Source organism: Phlebotomus argentipes, unplaced genomic scaffold (genome assembly GCF_947086385.1).
Source record: "Phlebotomus argentipes unplaced genomic scaffold, Phlebotomus argentipes genome assembly contig_10, whole genome shotgun sequence".
NCBI classification, from domain to species: domain Eukaryota; kingdom Metazoa; phylum Arthropoda; class Insecta; order Diptera; family Psychodidae; genus Phlebotomus; species Phlebotomus argentipes.
The window spans coordinates 401,610-422,143 of record NW_026776141.1 but is presented as its reverse complement, the minus strand read 5'-3'; the positions used below and the strand labels follow the sequence as shown (position 1 = coordinate 422,143).

The window sequence follows — 20,534 nt, the reverse complement described above, 5'->3', positions numbered from 1 at the left end:
CTCTTTCTCCTGTCACTCAGCGCCACTCGCAAGGAATTCCATTAGGAAAATGCAAAGAAAAAAAGGGAGAGAAATTAGAGAAAAAGTGCTGCATCTCATTGAAAGCATAATAATGAATTCTTCGCGTATATTCACAGAGGAATTCCGTTACAAATTGTCCAAATAAGTATATTGTTCAATGGCGCGTGGTCGGGATTTCCAAGTTGGCTAAATTGAATCTCTGCGTACATTGCGGGTTTGGCGTGATCATGAGCGCACGAAACACAGCAAAATCCTTATTGCGGGAGGTCTGAAACATACCAAACAATCTTGAACTCGAAAAAGAGATCTTTTCTATACGCAACATGGTAATGAATTCCTCATACCTGTATAAGTATATTGGATTATCGAATCAAATTGAGAGTGAGAAAAAATGATAGTGAACGTGATCTCTACTTGTTGGAGGTTTTAAGATTGATGCAAACTCTCACATTCCGCGTGATCTTACGTGATCGCATTGACAAGATCTCGTGAGATCGCATTTGAACGGGAAGTGCGAGGATGATTTTTTTTCTTCTTTTCCAGCAACACTTTGCACGTAAATACGTGCTAGAGTCAAAACTCATTAAACTATTATGTACAAAGTAAGACCATATTATTATAAGGTGATCAACGAAGAACTGTGACACGTTGAGACAATAGACAAAAACATCAACAGTTGCATTGACATGAAAAATGGCAAGAATTTCATTTTCATTTTGCATCAAGTCGCGCTATTGTGTGCATAATCTTAGATAACACACTCTCAGAGTGGTCACAACAATGGAATATATGTCAAAGAAAGCAAATTGGATCAGAGAATTAACAATGGACAGAGAGTTGCATGTCATGTCATGGGAGAAATTATGGTATTTTGGTCAATGGATCACCCACAACTCAATCTGTAGCAAAATCATCCATCAGTTGAGCTGACATTGCGCAATATTCGCGCATTTATGATCACAACACACTAAAAAAAAATCAGTGATCGAAGCGATCTTGCGCAATCTCAATAGTCTTTCCGTGCCACCCAAAAAAAAAGCCTCCAATTTGTACCCAAAAAAAGAAATTTACATCGGAAGTGGCGACAAAAGTGTGCCGAGAGTCACGTCTGCCACCATTTCCGAGTGAAAGAGTGAGTGAAACTGAGAGAAAAAAAAACTTGGTAGACCGGGTGAAATTGTGACACGATCACCGCGTCTCTTTCACCGTCACACTGTTTATTTGGTGTTAAATAAATTTTATAATAATTTTTGCATCCACCAGCTAAAAGGAGAAAATTACCGCCATCGCCTGTGCACACATACACAACGCCTATAATATCAAATTGTTGCGCAACTATTTTACAATCTAGCGTAATAATGTGAAAATCAAGACGTAAACCTCACGATTTCATCTCCGTCTGGTCACTGATTGTGTGTTGATATGGAAGAGACCCCGTTCAAATACAAATCCATCATCATCATTGCAATGTTTTTCCAAGCCAACGCCATCAAGGTGGCCAGAAGTGGAAAAGACAGCCACATTTCTTCCCCCCAGACTTGACGCGGAGGTGCAAGTAAAAGAAATTCAACAACAACTTTCTTCGATTTTGTAATCAATTTGACCGTTGAATAATGGAAATTTATGGCACAAATTTTTTTCTTTTATTCTGGGGAAGCAACATATATTATCTGCTTTTACTCACTACACTTTTTTTTACCTTAAGAAATCAATTGAATTCTGAAGTGATCTGGCACGATAGAATGCATTCTCAGAGCGATCGCATTAACTCATGAAGCATTTTATTTCAGCAATTAAGAGAGATTTAACGAGTATGATGTATTATAACCGAAAGAAAAACATTCCAAGACATTAACGTAGGGATTTTGTCGATAAAAGAAAGTACAAATTTGTAAGTTTATTAGCGGCTCTCATAAAAAAAAACAACACTGTGTGTGAGTGATGCAAGACTTTTCGTCTTCGCTAAAGTATATTTCGTTGTCATCAAAAACCAGTAGAAGCCACGCACTTTGCATGGATATTGTCTTGTTTATTAAGTGGTTCAGCGGGGAGAAAAAGAGGGGCGTCTTGAGAGACCGAGAGACTCTAAAGAAGGGATATGGAAATTTCTCCAGTTCACCAGCAATCGCTCAAGATCGCCACTGATCGTGTATCAGCTTTGGAAATAATCTCCAGGGCATTGTTTGCCGACATGGAGATCAAATTGCATTATTATTATTAAATTGTTTAATCCGGAAAGCACATTTGTAAATCTGATATAGCCTATAATATACACATAATCACTGTGATCGCGATCAATTGCTGAATCGAAAGGTCAAACACATTTCAGCAGCCACGAAGACGTCATCATTTGGTTCTTATCATCTCTTCTCCTCCATGCCAGCAAGATTGCGCGGCAAACAAGAATCTCACCATCAATTTTCCAGCAACATTCCGCAGTGGATCTCTCACTGGGTAAGTGTGCTTGTTATGTGTGTGTTTGTCTGTGTGTGGAAATGAGGGGAAAGGTGTAGCGAGATATCACGCGGCGCCAGAGAAATGGTATGCGCCCCCACCGCCGATGCAAGAGTGCCTTTTCTTGCACTCACTCCCAATTCATCCATCCCATTCGACAGCAAATTCCACCGTGCAAAACCCCATTTCCGAATTGTCGACGGAGCTGTTTTAGTTTATTCACGGATATCGAACTATTTGGTGGTGCTTTTTCACTCACTTGCACTCTCTTGTTAAAACTCTAGTTCAAATACAAAAGTACAAAACGCAACGGTTTTTCGGGCGCGCAAGTGTCTTGCGCTTACTCAACAATTGGCTCATTGCGTAAACATTTGCGCTGAACATCGCGCGGTGGCTGCTCAGTTGTGGTAAAAGACATCCACAGTCGCTCTCAGTTTTTAGCAGATTGAGCAAAGATTTTCACGTGAGTCGCACAGAGTGAAACACACTTTTTCCGTGAGTGAAATCAAAGAACCAGAAAAACGAACTTCTCCTCAGCAGATCACACAATTGGATATCACAATTACAAGGATCTCTACCAACTGCATGAAAAATGGATTATTCTCGAAATTAAGTGAGCTATCTCTCTCTCATAAGTCAATGTTGTTCCTTTTCTTTAACACCTCCATGCAGAGGCAAAAAAAAAGTGTTGTGAAATGTTGAAGCAGAAAAAAGAGAATTTGCAAGACACTCTTGCTTTACAGCCAATGTGTTTCACTGTGAGAATACATTATTATTTGTGTCAAGAGTTAAATTTTTTTCATATGCACAACCGCAGTAAAGCACTTTCGATATTTTACCATAAATATACAACTATTGATCAAGACAGAGCCGCGCGAGATGTGTCTCTTTATCTGGCGGACTGGAAGAGAGCAATAAAAACAGTGTCTGCAAAATTTCATTTCTTCCTCTTCAGCATGTCGATGTAAAAGCCGCATATTATTACCTAAGAGGTCGAGTGATACTTCATGGCGAATTGAATAATCGTTGAAGATATTTTCCGTGGATGAGAAGAGATGCGTAAAAAATAGGTGTATTTGATCACACTCTGTATAATCCAATTATGAGCATGAAAATGCAAGTGAAATCACGCTAAGCGACTATTACTTTCAAATATACACTTTGCTACATTGCAGTGGCTCTAAATATCACTTCTCAATTGCACATCCTTCAACCTATAATCCCTCTGGATTTAAATAAATTAAGCTAATCATTTAATTGCCATTCGCCAAATCAACCAAACGTTGATAGAGTGAATAAGTAATGAAATGAAGTCGAGTGATTAATTATTCATTGAAGAGTTATGAATAAATCAAAACTACAGTGCAAAATTATGCTGAAGTGAGCACTGAGTATAGAGTACATAGTCAGATATTAATTGATGTCTGATACTTGTGTAAGAGATTTTTATACAAAATTTCAATGCAGCGAGAACACGATTTCACTTCACATCTCAAACAATATGGAACCATTATTCCTCAATCAATTCTTTGTTGTTGTTGTTGTTGTTGAATTAAGACATAAGAGGCGTGCTAATTAGAGAAGAGAGTTGAAACTATGCGGAAAGTGATTTTCTGTTGCCCAAGTCGCGCAAGATCTAATATATCCATATGAAAAGAGACGCGCAACTTGGTGCAATAGAAGGAAGAAAAGTCGAAGGAGAGAGAAGAAAAGAAATGCATTTGCATAGAGGAAATTCTCTTATCATAAATCAACTCCACCCGACGCAATCGCCGTCTGTGACGAAGGCCTCCAATATGTCTGTGGCCAGAGAGCATTATGATGCAGAGAGAGAGAAAGATGGTGATGATGAAATGGAAATTATGCGCTCTCGGAATAGAGTTGGCAAGAATGGAAGTAGTACAAGTCGTGAATCAACTTCATGCTGAATCTCTTTCGATCCACTTTCAGTGTCTCTCAATTGCTGAATATTTTTGCCCTCGCGCTCGATGCGTTGCTCCATCCGCAACAGTGCCACGAGACCATCATGCAACATCATCTCTCTTCCCCCCAAATGAGAGTGTGCAATGAGATCATGGATGATAAATAAGAGGATTTTTCCGGTTTTATGTCTACATTCCGCAACACACAATTTATGGCCGAAGACGTTTTGCTGAAGATGTCGAGTGCGTCCGCCGCACCATATTGTATTGCACCTTTACCCGCGCATTTCATGCGTTTAAACACATTTCTCCTAATCGCCCAGTGTGTTTCATATCTTTATGGAGTTTAACTGTTTACGTAATAACACATAAAAACCGGAATTTATTACCGCAGTTTTGCTGTTCGAATTATGTTCGGAAGTCCTCGAATATCTACTCCGAAAAATGCCAAAACACATATTCAAATTATCCCTGTCACAGAGCGAGAAAGTCTACAACATGTTGATCTATGTGGACCATAATAGAGCTACTGCTCTTTTCACAATTTGCTACAGTGATATATTTTTACAAGCAATTAATCATTCAAAATTGTGTGACTCCAAGAGAGAAACTCCCACCGGGAAGTTTGTGAAAAGAGACCTCAAAATACAATAAGACCACGATCTCTTTGCGCTGATACAGAGCATTGCTAAAATTCCACTTTCCATTTTAGAGAATATACATACTTATATAGATAACAGACCAACGAAGGGAAAACCTCAAAACATCACATCTAATTTTAACAAGAATGCCTCGCATAAATTCATAGCAAATTTCAATGTAAAATCATTGATTGGCATTTTCAATGAAATATTTAGAAGTCTTCAAAAGGCCTTTTGCTTAAACTTCAAGATCATCACAAATATTAGGGAATCATCTCATGTTAATGATTTTTTTTGTTCATGATCTCATGCGACCACAAAAAAAGTAAAAGTTCTTTTGTGATGCACGATAAATGATCACGATTAAAGTGAAGCTCAACAATTGTGAATTCTTAATTAAGTTCAGGTGGCTTTTGAATGATAAAATAAAAACTCTCGTGGAAGTTTTTTTTTTGAAGGAATAAAGATCACGATATTCCCTGATCATTTGATCTCACGGATAAGAAAATAATATATACTTTTGCGTGGGATCACAATCCACGAAAATGGGCAAAAATATCCATTAGTTACGCCTGATTGCATAGCAATATTCCAAAACTATAACCTCCAGATCTGCAAGAAATATATACTTTAGGTGCAATTTTCTGCGTGGAATGGCAAATAAAATCGCAGAATTGCTTCATAAGCGAAAGATCGTATCGAAAATTATTATCAATCTATTAGCAATCATAGTTGGAAATCTCCTCTAATAATTTTTCCCAAAGCCCACAACCACATTTCACCGATTTATACGTGTAATTTTCTACGTCACTTCTCTTCCGCATCGTGAGTTAGTACGAAACAATGACAGATCAACACACATGATTCTCATTTGTGTCTATCTCAGCCCGAAAAAAGCATTTATTATTTTCTCATTAAATCCAAAAAATTTATACTCTCTCTCTCTCTCTTCGCGAGAATTGTGCTTCAGCAGCAACAAGTCTTTGACACCTCCTTTCCCGATGAGAAACTCTTCCGCCATGGACAGAAAGAAGGAGATCGTCTCGGATCGATATGGTGCAGAAGAAACCGTGAAAATGTAATTACATGGTTTTCAATTTCTGCACAATGAACAAAATGATTGCATTTTCATCTCAAAATGTCAGTTATTGCAACTCCTTCAGCGCAATATTTCGCTGAACAGCGGACGCTTCCCGACAAAACTTTGAGAGTGAAAAGAGAGAGGAAGTCCAAGTTAAACAGGCGGAACTGATAATGTCACAACTGCTCAATATATATCGTCATGTGTGCACAAACTTTTATGGGTGTTGTAGAGTTTGATGATGATTTTGCAAGAGAGTCGCTCGCCGCTCTATAGAGGAAAGTGCAGCAATTCTTTGGAAAAGAGCGAAACTAGCACGGGAAAAGCAAGAAGCGTAGAAAATTTGCACATTACACATTTTGATGTTTAAAGTTCAATTTCTGTCCAAACGATCGAAACAAAATCTTAAGCCATGAAGAGACAATTTCATGTTTTATGCGGTATTTTTTACTCTATCTTTACTGTTCATCAGAACTCTTGAAAAAAATCGGAAAATCAGACAAGAAGCTCAGCGTAAAAGTTGCAAGTAATGCAATTATTTCCCTATACAATCGCATTGGTCCATTAATTGAATAAATTAACGTGCCTCGTGCCTCCCACTAAACTCTTCAAAATCACTCTCCGCGTGTTCACTGTTTTCCTCACACAGCACAAGATGCAAATGCTTGGCAATGGAGTGAAAAGAAAAACCAAATATGCAATGAAGCATTTCCTTCCACACTCAAGTATCATCATCAACCATCATGCAGAGCCAAATTGAATGTTTTCCTCTCCGCATGTTGAAGAGGAAAAAAGTGAAATTACATTTTCCCTCGCGCCACAAAACCACCGCCTTCAATCGATAAACTATTCACCAAACACGTGTTGTAGGTTGTAAGAAGCTCAAACACTATATTGATCGCAGTGTATCTCGTCAGAGTGTCTGTGTTGTGCAAGAAAATGTTGCGTTTTAGTCTTTTCCAAGTCGAGGCGCGCAGAAAGAAATAAAGTCAAGAGAGTCTTGTGTAACAATTACCTTGATAATGGACATGACAAGAGACCAAAGAAACATTAAATGCCTCAATTTGGTCAAAAATCATAATTCTCTGGTCTTGGCGTGCAAAATTTCCCAATTAATCATTTAATTTCTTCAATTTGAAATGCTGTGAGTTCAGAGTGAAATGATATATGCATGATAATATGGATTTGTTCAATCGCTAAGTAATATTTTGCATCTCATTCAGGGATCTTGAACTTGAGGGCAACAACACTCCTCGCAAATTGCCAATTGACTGCCAAATGAAGACACGAGTCACGAGAAAATAAACAACAATTCTGTCTATAGCAAAATAAATGAAGAAACCTTCCTCTCGGTCAATGTGCATTGTCACATTTCAACGTGGCATTAAGTTATTGCCAAATAATTCTAACTTCCACTGCACAAATCATGGTTGTAAATCATAACAAAAAGCAGTTAACAAAACAGACAGCCGGAAATTTATTATATCTAACTATAAAATTAATTCTACGGTTTACAATTTATATAAAGTTTGACCTCACGATTGCCAAAGTTGCTGAACATTTTGGAGATTTATGCAAATGTCTGTGATTTTCTGGTTAACCAAAACAGAGAATCATTATTTTAGAGGATATTTGACTTTAATCTCATACAGGAAACACCAATTTATCTTCTTCTCTGATTCACCCTTTATTGCTTTCCACTTTAAATGACAAATTCTTGTGAATTTTATAAGGAAGAACAGACACTATAAATCCAATATGTTTATTGATATAAATTTGAGAAGTAAAAAAAAACACTGAATAGCATTAAATGATAATCACTTTGATATGGAAAATATCCAATTGGCAGACGCTTCCTCATATGACCACAAAGGGGGAAGTTGATTTTGCACGACAATTAAAATGTCAAAAATAGCAGAAATTATTATGCAGAGAAGAAAGGAAAAGTAGCAAGGTCTGATGAACATCAATTTTTCACACCCATTCTCGACCAGACTTGGCAGTCAATAGCAATAACAACTGATGATCTTTCACACCTCATAGGGAATCACCAATTATCAGCCAAGAGAGGGAATTCCTTCATTGTTTTCACCACGCAGAAGATGCGTCTGAGAGTGATTTCCCACAATTTCAACTCATGCCCAAACACACAATGCAAATATTCATTTCAATGAAATTCCTCACAACACCTCTTTTTCTTCACTCTTCCGCAGAAACTCTTATGGCGGAGTGATCATCTCATCCCCCAAATCGACAATGTCCAGTCAAGGAGTGACTGAGGCAGACAAAAGCAAGCATCCTCCTTCGCCGCCAAGCCATTGAGGTTGAAATTCCCCACTTGAGAGACGCGCATTGCACATCGCCGCAGACCGAAGAAGAAGAAGAAGACGAAAAAATGGTGCTCAACATCTTGATAGCCTCATCTGTGATCAATACGACATTCGGTGTGATAACAACTAGTCTCTGGGTGATTCCCTTCCTCCTGGCTGCAATCTCCTTCTATCGCTACGATCGCGTCGATCCCGAGTCCCGACCCTTCGATCGACGCGTCATCCTGCCCGAGTACGACTTCATCGTGATCGGCGCTGGGTCGGCGGGCGCCGTGGTGGCCAACAGACTGACCGAGGTGCCAGACTGGAAGGTGCTCCTCTTGGAAGCGGGTCCCGATGAGAATGAGATCTCAGACACACCATCACTTGCCGCCTATCTGCAGCTCAGCAAACTCGATTGGCGCTACAAAACGCGCTCCTCCAACACATCATGCCTCGGCATGGTGAACAACCGCTGCAATTGGCCACGCGGGAAAGTCCTCGGCGGCTCCAGCGTCCTCAACTACATGCTCTACGTGCGAGGCAATAAGAATGACTACAACTACTGGGAATCACTGGGAAATCCCGGGTGGAATTACGAAAATGTGCTGCATTACTTCAAGAAGTCCGAAGACAACAGAAATCCCTATTTGGCCCAAACCAGTCGCTATCATCGCACTGGCGGATATCTCACAGTGCAAGAATCACCGTGGCATTCACCCCTGGTGGCGGCCTTTGTGGAGGCGGGAACGGAAATTGGCTACCCAAACAGAGACATCAATGGAGCAGATCAGAAGGGTTTCATGATCGCACAGGGAACAATAAGACGCGGCAGCAGATGCAGCACAGCCAAAGCCTTCCTCAGACCCATCAGATTGCGAAAGAACTTTCATCTCAGCATGAACTCTCACGTGACAAAAATCCTAATTGATCCCAACACAAAGAGAACTTATGGCGTGGAGTTTGTGAAGAATGGCAAACGCTATCAAATCAATGCCAAGAAAGAAGTCATTCTGTCAGCCGGAGCCATAAACACGCCACAAATTCTCATGCTCTCGGGCATTGGACCGGCAGAACACTTGGAAGAGAAGGGAATTGATCTCCTGCACGACCTTCCCGTGGGTGACAACCTTCAGGATCACGTGGGAATGGCGGGATTAACATTTTTGGTGGATAAACCCGTGACACTCATTCCGACACGCATGAATGCCGGCGCTTTGGTGATGCATTATGTGGTGAATGAAAGAGGCCCAATGACGAGCTTAGGAGGGGTTGAAGGCCTGGCATTTGTAAACACACCACTGGCCAACAAGTCCGCCAACTGGCCCGACATTCAGTTTCACATGGCGCCGGCCTCTATCAACTCCGACGGCGGCGATCAGGTGAAGAAGATCCTGGGCCTCAAGGAGAGTCTCTACCGCGAAGTGTATCATCCCATTGCCAAGGAGGACGCTTGGACGATAATTCCTCTCCTGCTGCGACCCAGATCGAGAGGATGGGTGCGTCTGTACTCGCGAAATCCCTTCCAGGCGCCCATCATGGAGCCCAACTACTTTAAGGATCCGCACGACATCAAGACACTGGTGGAAGGTGCTAAAATTGCAAAGAGAGTCGCCGATGCCAAAGTCTTCAAGCAATTCGGGTCGAGAATCTACCGAAAGCCACTTCCCAATTGCAAACACTTGAAATTCTGGTCAGACGAATACATTGAGTGTCACATAAGAACAATCTCAATGACGATTTATCATCCTGTGGGAACAGCGAAAATGGGTCCCGCATGGGACAAAGAAGCTGTCGTGGATCCACGCTTGCGTGTCTACGGTGTCTCTGGTCTGAGGGTCATCGATGCCAGTATTATGCCAACAATCTCAAGTGGCAACACAAACGCCCCAGTAATTATGATTGGCGAGAAGGGAGCCGATCTGGTGAAGGAAGATTGGTTGGGCGATGAGTTTGTGTTAAATCCACTCACAGATCATTATTGAGTGGTTTTGTAAGCAAGACAAAAAAGCAAAATTTTGTCAATAAGTTCACACCTTTTGGCACAAAACTGTAAATAATTTACGCGTAATGTGAGTTCTCCCCGTTTAAGATTTTCACACGTGCTCAGGCGAAAATTAATGAAGAATTTGTGAGTGATAAAAGATCACCGTTAAAAATTCTATATGCTTTTTTTTTAGGAATTAAACAAGTAACTGAATTCAAGTGCTTTGCATGGTGAAAAACTCAAGCGTGTGTGCCATTTCTCGAATCAAAGAAATTTATATACAATTAAATTGCAGAGATTGACACAAGAGATGAGAAGTGCTAAACAATGATATGCAAAATTTAGTGCTTTATTATTCTATAGAGAAGAAGATTGTACATAATTCTGTAAATATTGTGTAGAGCGTTATTATTACGTTACAATTTCTTATGTAAATTTTTTGTCTTTATGGTGTATATCGACTGTAGAACAATGTAATTATTGAAAGCACTGGAGATTCTGATTGCAGCTAATCAGCGCTATTAGAACATCCTCAATTATTATCTCATTCGTAGACAGATAATGAGACATTAGGCTAACTAGCATGACTTTAAAGGAAAAATCTATTCCTGGCTGAGAAAATTAATAACAGTCAACGTGGTGAAGATCAATAATAAAGAGGAAATGTATACATAACATATGTTACCAACTCAACAAGACTGACCGTCTGAAGATCATTGGAAAGGTGAATTCAATAAAATGCTAGATTCACAATGATTCCCTTCGATATCACTCATTTTATTGTAAACGTCAATGCATTGCATCACATCGTTCTGGGAAATTCCCTGATGAATTGCAGTTATAATTTTCACCAGAAACGTCACTCAGTCACATGATAATTCATTCAGTGTCTCATATGAACCACAAACATGTAAATCCTGCTCGTAAAGCTCTAACAGCAGTGCATAAATCTCAAAGAACACTTTGCTATCTTGCGTAATGCAAGAACTATAATTGGCCGGAATTTTTTCATCTCTCTCGCATTTTTCTCACTGCCGCTGATTGGTTTTGTATACATATGTACCTCGATGACCCTTAAACGAGCAAACACCTCAATTACTATGAGGTGCAACCTTCAATATTTTGGTCGATGGACGCATAACTTGTCCAAAGAATCTCCATCCGCAAGATTACTTCCTCAAAAAGAATCCCCCCAATAAAACCATATGCATATACGGTACATATGCTTTTTTGCTCACTTCAACCTCATATCACGATAATTCATCGGAAATTGACCGAACAGACATGAAGATGTTGAGAGCGCAAGACTCCACGGTTATTGCGTCAATTAAGTGATTTATGCCACGCTTAATCACTTGCGAAATTGAATCGTCCTTTAAAGTTAAGGCGATAACTTGAGGAAGAAGACTATTTTTATGCTGCCTCACCCAAAATCTAAAGCGCCATCATTAGCGGTGGAATTTGGCATATAAACCAGTGATAAACTTAATGATAAAAGACAGTGAAGAACAACCGCAATGTGTGAGCCTAAAGGCCAAATGCTCGAGTTCATTGCATTCATTTAAATATCTTTTTGTTTGTTTTTTTTTAATGCATAGCCACTTAGAGAATATACATGCATAATTAAATTATTTTACATCGATTACTATCTTCGTCGGAGGTTTAGAAAGGTCCATTGTCCCTGAGACTCAACAATTGAAAACACGCATTATTAACCGTAATGGCAGAATGCGAAATGAATTATATCAGCCGTTAAGGCAAGCTGTTAAACCTATAACCAATTAAAATTCACTTAATAATCTTGCACCAAATAATTTGTAAGCTAATTTATGACAGTGATAGAAGATGCAAATATAGGGCAATGTATCAATTTCTAAAGCACTTTGCAATTTCAAAATGTAAATCGAATTTACAATGCATTAATATTTCCAATATAAACTGCGGGGAAAATGTAAAGCCCTTAAAGATGATGCATTATAATGCAGTATCTCAGTGTATAACGTGATAAATTCTCAAGATAACACACCACATAAACCGTTTTATGGGTTTTTATGCAATACACATATATTGTTCAAATTTGCTGTAAACAAAATATTGTTGTGTTTTTCAATGAATACATAAATAAATGAGAGAAAAAAAACCATTTATCCAGTGTGCATTTTTTCTTCCTCTCATTCCCAATCTCAGCCACAATCAATCTCTCTCCCCGCCAAGTGTGCTCAACCTCAGCACAGATACATATGCATTGCACTGTAGCATTCGCTCTTTCCGCCAAAAACACCGGAAGAAAGTCCCCAACATCGACAAAATGCGTATAGCCACCAAAATGCAATATATTACAGAAGATAAAGTTGCTGCTCGAGGTGAGAAAATGTGTCCATTATGATACATCGCAGTCATGCCGAAAGAAAAACAACCGTCCACGGTTGTGAAATAGAAAAATACACGTAAAAAATTCGGATCAGCTTTTGGGGGGAGGACATAAAAAATATTAAAAAATTCGAAAAACTCGTTTCCTGCACATTTTGTTGACCTCCAAGGACTTGAAGCGAGAGATAAACTGGTGTGCGTTGGTCAGTGTCACACCGAAAAGCACCGTACAAGAGTTGAAGCTTATGGTGGGCTTTATGTGGCGAATTTAATATGCATCACCTTTTTTTTACACCATATTCTCAACACCATGTGCCCGTGAGAATCTTATAAATATAGACGGGGGAAACTCTGCCTCATTCTCAGATCTACATCGACTCACAGACTGACTGGATCGCTTTTTCGCTTGTTACATTCCTTTTGGCGATAGACGCGCACGTTGAAGAAGTAAAATTTATTATTACAAACTCCCTGTCCAGTGAATGGAAGTTTATGCAAAAATATATCATTGAAATTTTTTATTTTTCCATACTACGTCAAATCATTTGATTTGAGAATGTGAATAAAAATGTGTGGCATTTAGTCGTGATCTTTGTGAGCAAGCATCGGAGATGATTTCTCAGCTTCTGCTGCAGAATTCTTCATTCTTGTGAAATCTCAACACACAGTGCATCGCTTCCGGGACTCCGAGAAAAAAAAGAAAGGAACACACGAAGGAAAGAGAAGTGCAATGTGTAAATGTTAACCGCTCTGAGAGAAGAACAAGTGAAGTGGAAGTAATATTAAAATGTGGAAATTCACGGGAATATCATTCATTCTTATTCACGTGCTCTTTGTGCAACACTGCGAATGTCAACATGGCCAAGTCATCATTGATTCCGTCTTCTCCCTCAAGAACTTCCTCGAGGAAGGCGGCCAGCGACTCACATTCGAGCAGAACAACTACTTTATCAATCAGGAGTATGATTTCATTATCGTGGGTGCCGGTTCGGCGGGATGTGTGCTCGCGAATCGCCTCACCGAGAACAAGGAGTGGAAAGTGTTGCTCCTCGAGGCCGGTCCGCGGGAGAATCTCCTGATGGATGTGCCCATGTTTGTGCACTATCTGCAGCAGACAAATGCCGATTGGCACTACAAGACTGAGAGTTCCAATGGCTCGTGCCTGGCCATGAACAACAATCAGTGCAAGTGGCCACGTGGAAAAGTCATGGGAGGCTCCAGTGTGCTCAATTACATGATCTACACTCGCGGTAATCGCCGTGATTACGACCGGTGGGCGGCAATGGGGAATCCCGGCTGGAGTTGGAATGACGTTCATCCGTACTTCCAGAAGCTGGAGAAGAGCTTCATCAGGGACGCCGTGCCAGGATATTTGGGCACAGACGGTCCCATGTCGATCTCCTACCCAAATTGGCACACCAAAATTGCCAAAGCCTTCATCAAGGCGGGCTTGGAAAACGGAGCATCCTATGTGGACTACAATGGTCCGACTCAAGTGGGTTACTCATATTTCCAAACAACCACCGAGAATGGCCTGCGGAAGAGTGCAAATGTGGCCTATATTTACCCCATTCGAGGCACCAGAAGCAACCTGCACATCAAGAAGGAAAGCTTTGTCACGAAAATCCTCATAGATCCGGCAACAAAGAGAGCTTATGGTGTTCAATTTGTCAGCGACAAGAAGCTGTATCAAGTGTTCGCGCGAAAAGAAGTCATCCTGTCGGCTGGCACAATTAACACCCCGCAATTGATGATGCTCTCGGGCATTGGACCCGGAGATCACCTTCGTGAGCACGGAATCACACCTTTGATGGACTTGGCAGTGGGTTACAATCTTATGGATCACACAGCAGTTCCCATCGCCCTCACAGTCAACATTAGTTCGATGTTTATTGAAAATATTGCCACAGTGCCCAATTTGCTGAAGTACGAGAGTACACGAAAAGGTCCCATCTCGTCAATTGGCGCCTGCGAAGCCGTGGCATTTTATGACTTTGACAATCCAACAGATCCTGATGGATGGCCGGACATTGAACTGTTCCAAATTGGCGGCACATTGTACGGCGATTCAATCTACAGAGACAACTTCAACATCCGCACATCAATCTATGCCACAATTTACCATGACATGGAGCGTCGCATGCAGAACGGCTTCCAGATTTGGCCCATGATTCTGCGCCCAAAGAGCCGCGGCAGGATAACACTGCGCGACACTAACCCATTCTCCCACCCCCGAATCCATGCCAACTACTTCTCCGACCCCAGAGACGTGCGGACAGTGCTTCGAGGGGTGAGGAAAGTGCAGGAGCTGGCAAAGATGCCATCGCTGGCACAAATAGACGCCAAATTGATCGACTACGACCACCCTGTGCCCACATGCGCCCACCATGGCGTCGATTCGGACAACTACTGGGACTGTGTCATCCGCCACTTGACACTCACCATCTACCACTACTCGGGCACATGCAAAATGGGCCCCCCTTCAGACCCCACTGCCGTCGTGGATCCCCGTCTGCGCGTGTACGGCATCAGCAATCTCCGAGTCATCGACGCCAGCATCATACCGGAAATTCCGGCAGGACACACCAACGGACCGACACTCATGATAGCCGAGCGTGCGGCTGACTTTATTAAGGAAGACTGGAATTATGCACAGTGAAGAACGCGCACCAGTAAAAAAAACCACCTCTCCCGTGTGACCGTGTTCGCTCGCCGCACGAGGAGGGAAAAGTCAAGGAAAAATGCTACACAAAAAGTGTAAAAATGTAAGATGAAGAAGTCAGGAGAAAAAAACGCACACCTCATGTATAGATTTACTCCACTAACTTATTAGCTATTGTACATTCTATATAAGAAGAAGACGGAAAATATGTGAATTATTATCTTAAGGCTAGTGTTTTAAGTCATAATTTTTACTCAGACTCAGAAATGTGATTGATACGGTGTGAACGAAGAAGAAAAAAAGTCCACGTGTAATTGCCCAATTTGTTCACACCTAATAGTTCATTAGTAACTTTTGTATTGTTTTAAATTAATTTAAAAGATAAACGCTTAAATGTGAAAATTACGTGTAGAATTTTCCGGTGAATAATTGTAATCAACAGATGAGATTTATGGAAGGAACAAATAAAGGATCATTGTATCATAATTAGATAGTACAACTCAATTAAATCTAAACTTGAATCTAAATCAACTATTTTATTACAAAAATCCAATGGCATCAGCAGAATATTCATTAAGTAAGCGCACTTATCAAGAACATCTAGAGAGCAATTAAGAGAATTACACTCGTCAATCATCGCTTTATCGTTCGGACTTAAAATACTAGATCTCAGAGAGCTTTTTGCACAACGGGTTTAATGTTCTCTCTCAAGATCCAATTTCATTTCATATCTCTTGCCAAATCTTTTGCTTCTTATTCACAGTTATTCTGTGGGCTTTTTTTCGCCCAAAACAATTCTTTGCCAGAACTTCTTGTCTAGTGCTTTGACCCAATTCTGTCTGGCTAGATTGATTCGATACTTCAACAAGTTGAATCGCAATTATTCATACCGAAAATAGGTCTTCCTTCGAATATTCTTCATCTTCGCGCGGTTTTTTCTTTTCCAAATTCACCATACATAATAATTCTTGGCATTTCTAATTCAACACAAAAGCATTACCGTGTTAAATCACGCGACGAAACACGAGTAGACAGAAATTCCCGCTCAACAAAAAAAGAAACAACAACTTCAAATATAATTTTCATTCACAACACTTGAAGGTACTTTTCCAGACACTCTTTGGGTATAAATAGAGATATTTTGTGTGTACTTTTCACCTCTAGAGTTGGCAAAAAATTTAAACAATTCAAAGACAACGCCATGTGTTGCGATAAACATCTTATGGCAATAATAATCATATCATTGCCATAAGTAAGCCCAAACATGCATATTCAGCGGGAAATTTTACACTCAAAAAAATCACTAAAAAGCCAACAAATCAAGGTATGAAATTGACTTTACTGACTCGAATGTGCAGAGAGAGAAAAAGAGAAGGCAATTATCCCGTCAATATCGCGTACACTCAATGAATTACAGAAACCATCATTAATTATTTTCTGCACAGAAAACACAACAAGACACTTCCGTTCACCCACACAGCGTTGCATCTGTTTTGGCAATACTGACAATGGCCCCAGTGTGCAGAATTCTGCATAAATTTATGCAGAGACATGTTGCAAGAAGCCGTGATTCATATTTTTAGTGCGCGGCTTTCCCGAAAGACACTTATTGTATTTCACTCTGAGCATTATTTATGGTGTAAACTTGAACTTGTCTTTCATATACTGTTTTGTGCACTCACTTAATTCGTATTCACAAGAAATTCATGCGAGTTGCGATTTCCAATTGGCTTTCAAATAATCATTATAAGTGAGTGGTTTATAATTTCAGGCCTTTAAAAATTGAATTGCAATAAAAATTACCAGATTATTGCTATTTAATGTCAACCTTCAAGTGGAGTGAGAATTTGAAATGCTTAATTGCCACCAGTTTACACGCAGTATCAACTCAAGTACTTTTAACAGATTTGTCGTAAAAATTTTTAATTAAATTCTTATACTGTAATTTTCATTCCACACAAAACATCGCCCTTTTCAGCTAACAAATCATGATAATATATTTGAGAATGACATAATGCATGAAAGACGCTCCAAAAGCTGATTTTCATAAAATGTATAAATTCAGAAGAAATCACTTTATAGCTCTCAATCCCACTCCATTGAATTATCATTCATTATCAAAGAGATTAATGTATGGATTTCTTCACTATCGAAAATCAGGCCTTCAGCTTCTCTGGCTCTGATTTGTTGAATATTGAATTTGACGTCTGAATTTGATGTTGTATTTCACATAAAAATTCTCTAGGTCAATTTTCTCACACACCAAAATGACCATAGAGCTGTTGCTCTACCATCGCGCAAAGAGACAGACAAGAAATATGAATTTTCTTGGCAACATACCGCACGTGACATTGCTGAAAATGTCTAAAATAATAAAGTTTGGAAGTTAATCATGAGTTTTTCAGATAATTCCAACCGTTGAGAGTCCAATGAACTACAGAATACACGATGTCTTTGTCCTTTGCAAACATTGTTCTTTCTCAGAAATATTTTTCTGTCTCTCTCTTGAGATTTATCGTGCAATGATCTTCTCGCATGGCTCACAGGTCAAGTTCACGTGGCACAAAAGGAAGCGAAAACTTGAATTTCCAGACGAAAATTTGCCTGACTTTCATCACAATTTGTTTTTGTCAACATCACAAAATTTATTCATTTGAAAATTTCACATATTGATTTTTCCTGGAAGAAAAAAATCCCACCAATGTTAGCCGACTGCCCTACAAATATACACCAATTCTATGACGTGCGTATATAGTAAGAGAGCAGTTTGGCGCAAGGTTATAACTCCATATGTACTGGTGAAGTAGTGCGAAAGGTATTTACTGAGACGCGCTATATATTATTGCAGCAATCTCCACCACTATCAAGCTTTGCAATCACTATTTATACGTGCTGTTTTTATTTATGTGCTGGTGCAAGAAAGAAATCATGAAAAAGCATCAGGAAATCAAATGCATACGATTGTAAAATTACATAAGGGGAAAAATTTACTGGCGAATATGTTAAACTTTATGTTAACAGCTTTTGTACAGCAATTTTCCGTAATTAAAAGAGAGTGAGAGGAAAAATAGGTTGGTTTTCGTGAATTTCGCAAAAATTTCTGTTACATATTTGCAATTAAGCCAGTGACATTGCGAGAAAGTGAATAAATTTCCTCCACACTTTGTGAAGCTTATGAAATCATCCAGATATTCTAATTAAGCATTGGGATAATGAATTATAGCTCAGCTTATTGGCTGTGTGATTGTCTGTAAATCACGAGGAAATTAATCAATTACTATATTTCATAGTTGGAACAATTCCAAACCATTCATTGACATAACATTCAAGTCCCAATTGTGCCAACAATTACTTCACAATCACTCCAATTATCATGCCAAAGGAGACTTTATGTATTGCCGAAGCCTTATCACTCATTTTATTGATGGTTTAATTCTGCTGGATAAATTAATGGTTTTTGCCTCATCCAAATGATTTATTAAAGAACCTCCTCTGACAGACACTTTTTCAGTTCCACCATTTATGCAAATTGCCAATCAATCAGTAGAGCATTAATTTATGACACTCAAACTCCCAAATAAGGTGCAAAAGGTGAGAGGAAAAGTTCATAAAATTCTGATAAGTTGTTACTTTTCACTATGCGAAATCGCTAAAACGGCAAAGTTGACCATCAAATAGATCCGAAATGATTTATTTTGTTTTGAAAATAAATAGGATTAAAGCTCAATTTATTGCCCCTCAGCCATTTTCTCAGTATCTAATGCAATAAATTCCATCACTCTATTGCCGCACTACAACTTTATGTACCACATATAAATCCACCTGTCGATTTGACCTCACATAGACACGCTATATATAATTCCCATCGAGAAGAGATTACACGAAAAACTTTTGGCACCGCGATATTTGATGACTTTCTTCCAACAGATCCGTGCGAGATATGTTCGCGCAAGCTTAATTTCATGTTAAACCTTTCTTTTTAAGGTGTGTGAGTCGCCATAAGACATGTCGTAACTATTAAAAACGTGTGCCTGTGGGCAAGTCAAACACGTTCTTCTCCTCTTTTTTTTACGGCCAACTGTTGAAATTAAGATAATAAGACTAAATCTTTCCATTATTATGGATAGAGCTTGAAGAATTGTTATATTAAAAAAAAAACCTTTAAATTCGCAAACTCTAATCATTTTCATGTGAAGATCTATTTTCACACTCTTTCTATCTACTCAAAACACTCTAAAGAAGAACGCGATCTACTTTATCTGACGGCATAATCGATTTTAGAACACTTTTTGCCCTCACGTTCTTATTGAAACACAGAAAATAACCGTGTTGCCGATGGAATTTCGCACAAGAATAACGGCGCTTCTCTCTTTGATTCCACCAATTTTCAATTAGTTACACGAATTTTTTATCAACTTTCATAGTAATGCGTTATGTTGTGCAAAAACATAATAAAATGCTTCACTGCAATAATTATCTAGGAAGGAGACGTATTAATATGACAATATATAAGATTAAGAGTAAAATAATAAATCTTATCTATAATTGTCTTGATAATGAGCCGGTAATTTCGTAGATGAACTGGATTTACATTTGTACTGTTGCAGAAAAAACGATACTCAACACTAAAAGTGTCTCTCAATTTTCCTCCTGAACCACCTGAAATTTCCACCACCCAAAAACTCTTCATGTCTGTCTCGCTCTTTTATTATCATGTTAAAGCGTTTTTTTTTTTTTTTGAGGAGAAGAATAACAGAGTCATTCTTGAGTGTATTTGGCTGGAGGAAGCCAAGTTTATTGCCTTGCTTATTCCCACCAGTCTGCGTCTCTCTGCAATTATGTTGCCACCAAAGGAATCGCGAGCTCTTCCACAGAACACCCAACGGGACTCTGGTCACTTCTTCTTGAGACACAAACGAATTCAGACTCAAGTTCTTCATCCACTCCACTTAACACGCTGCTCGCGATCACTCCCCAGAAGCTCTTTGCCTCCACCACGACTGATCTCCAACCGTCCGCACGGTTTTTCGGTGGCCCAGATTGAATATTTTGTCACTCTTGCACCACCCACCACACCAGAAGCAGTC

The 20,534-nt window shown here is 39.5% G+C and overlaps 2 protein-coding genes across 2 annotated transcripts; both read left to right on the top strand.

Moving 5' to 3' along the window:
- Positions 1-8,514: 8,514 nt before the first annotated feature.
- On the top strand, positions 8,515-10,413 carry LOC132265811 (glucose dehydrogenase [FAD, quinone]-like). The gene has a single exon (XM_059766626.1). The coding sequence runs from the start codon at positions 8,515-8,517 to the stop codon at positions 10,411-10,413; it is 1,899 nt and encodes a 632-aa protein (XP_059622609.1).
- Positions 10,414-13,170: 2,757 nt separating this feature from the next.
- On the top strand, positions 13,171-15,891 carry LOC132265710 (glucose dehydrogenase [FAD, quinone]-like). The gene has a single exon (XM_059766512.1). It carries the CDS (start codon positions 13,573-13,575, stop codon positions 15,442-15,444), a length of 1,872 nt encoding a protein of 623 aa, XP_059622495.1. The 5' UTR covers positions 13,171-13,572; the 3' UTR covers positions 15,445-15,891.
- The last annotated feature ends 4,643 nt before the right edge of the window (positions 15,892-20,534 follow it).

Excerpts from the sequence above, each read along its gene's own strand:
- LOC132265710 (XM_059766512.1), top strand. The coding sequence starts at position 13,573 with ATGTGGAAATTCACGGGAATATCATTCATTCTTATTCACGTGCTCTTT.
- LOC132265811 (XM_059766626.1), top strand. The coding sequence starts at position 8,515 with ATGGTGCTCAACATCTTGATAGCCTCATCTGTGATCAATACGACATTC.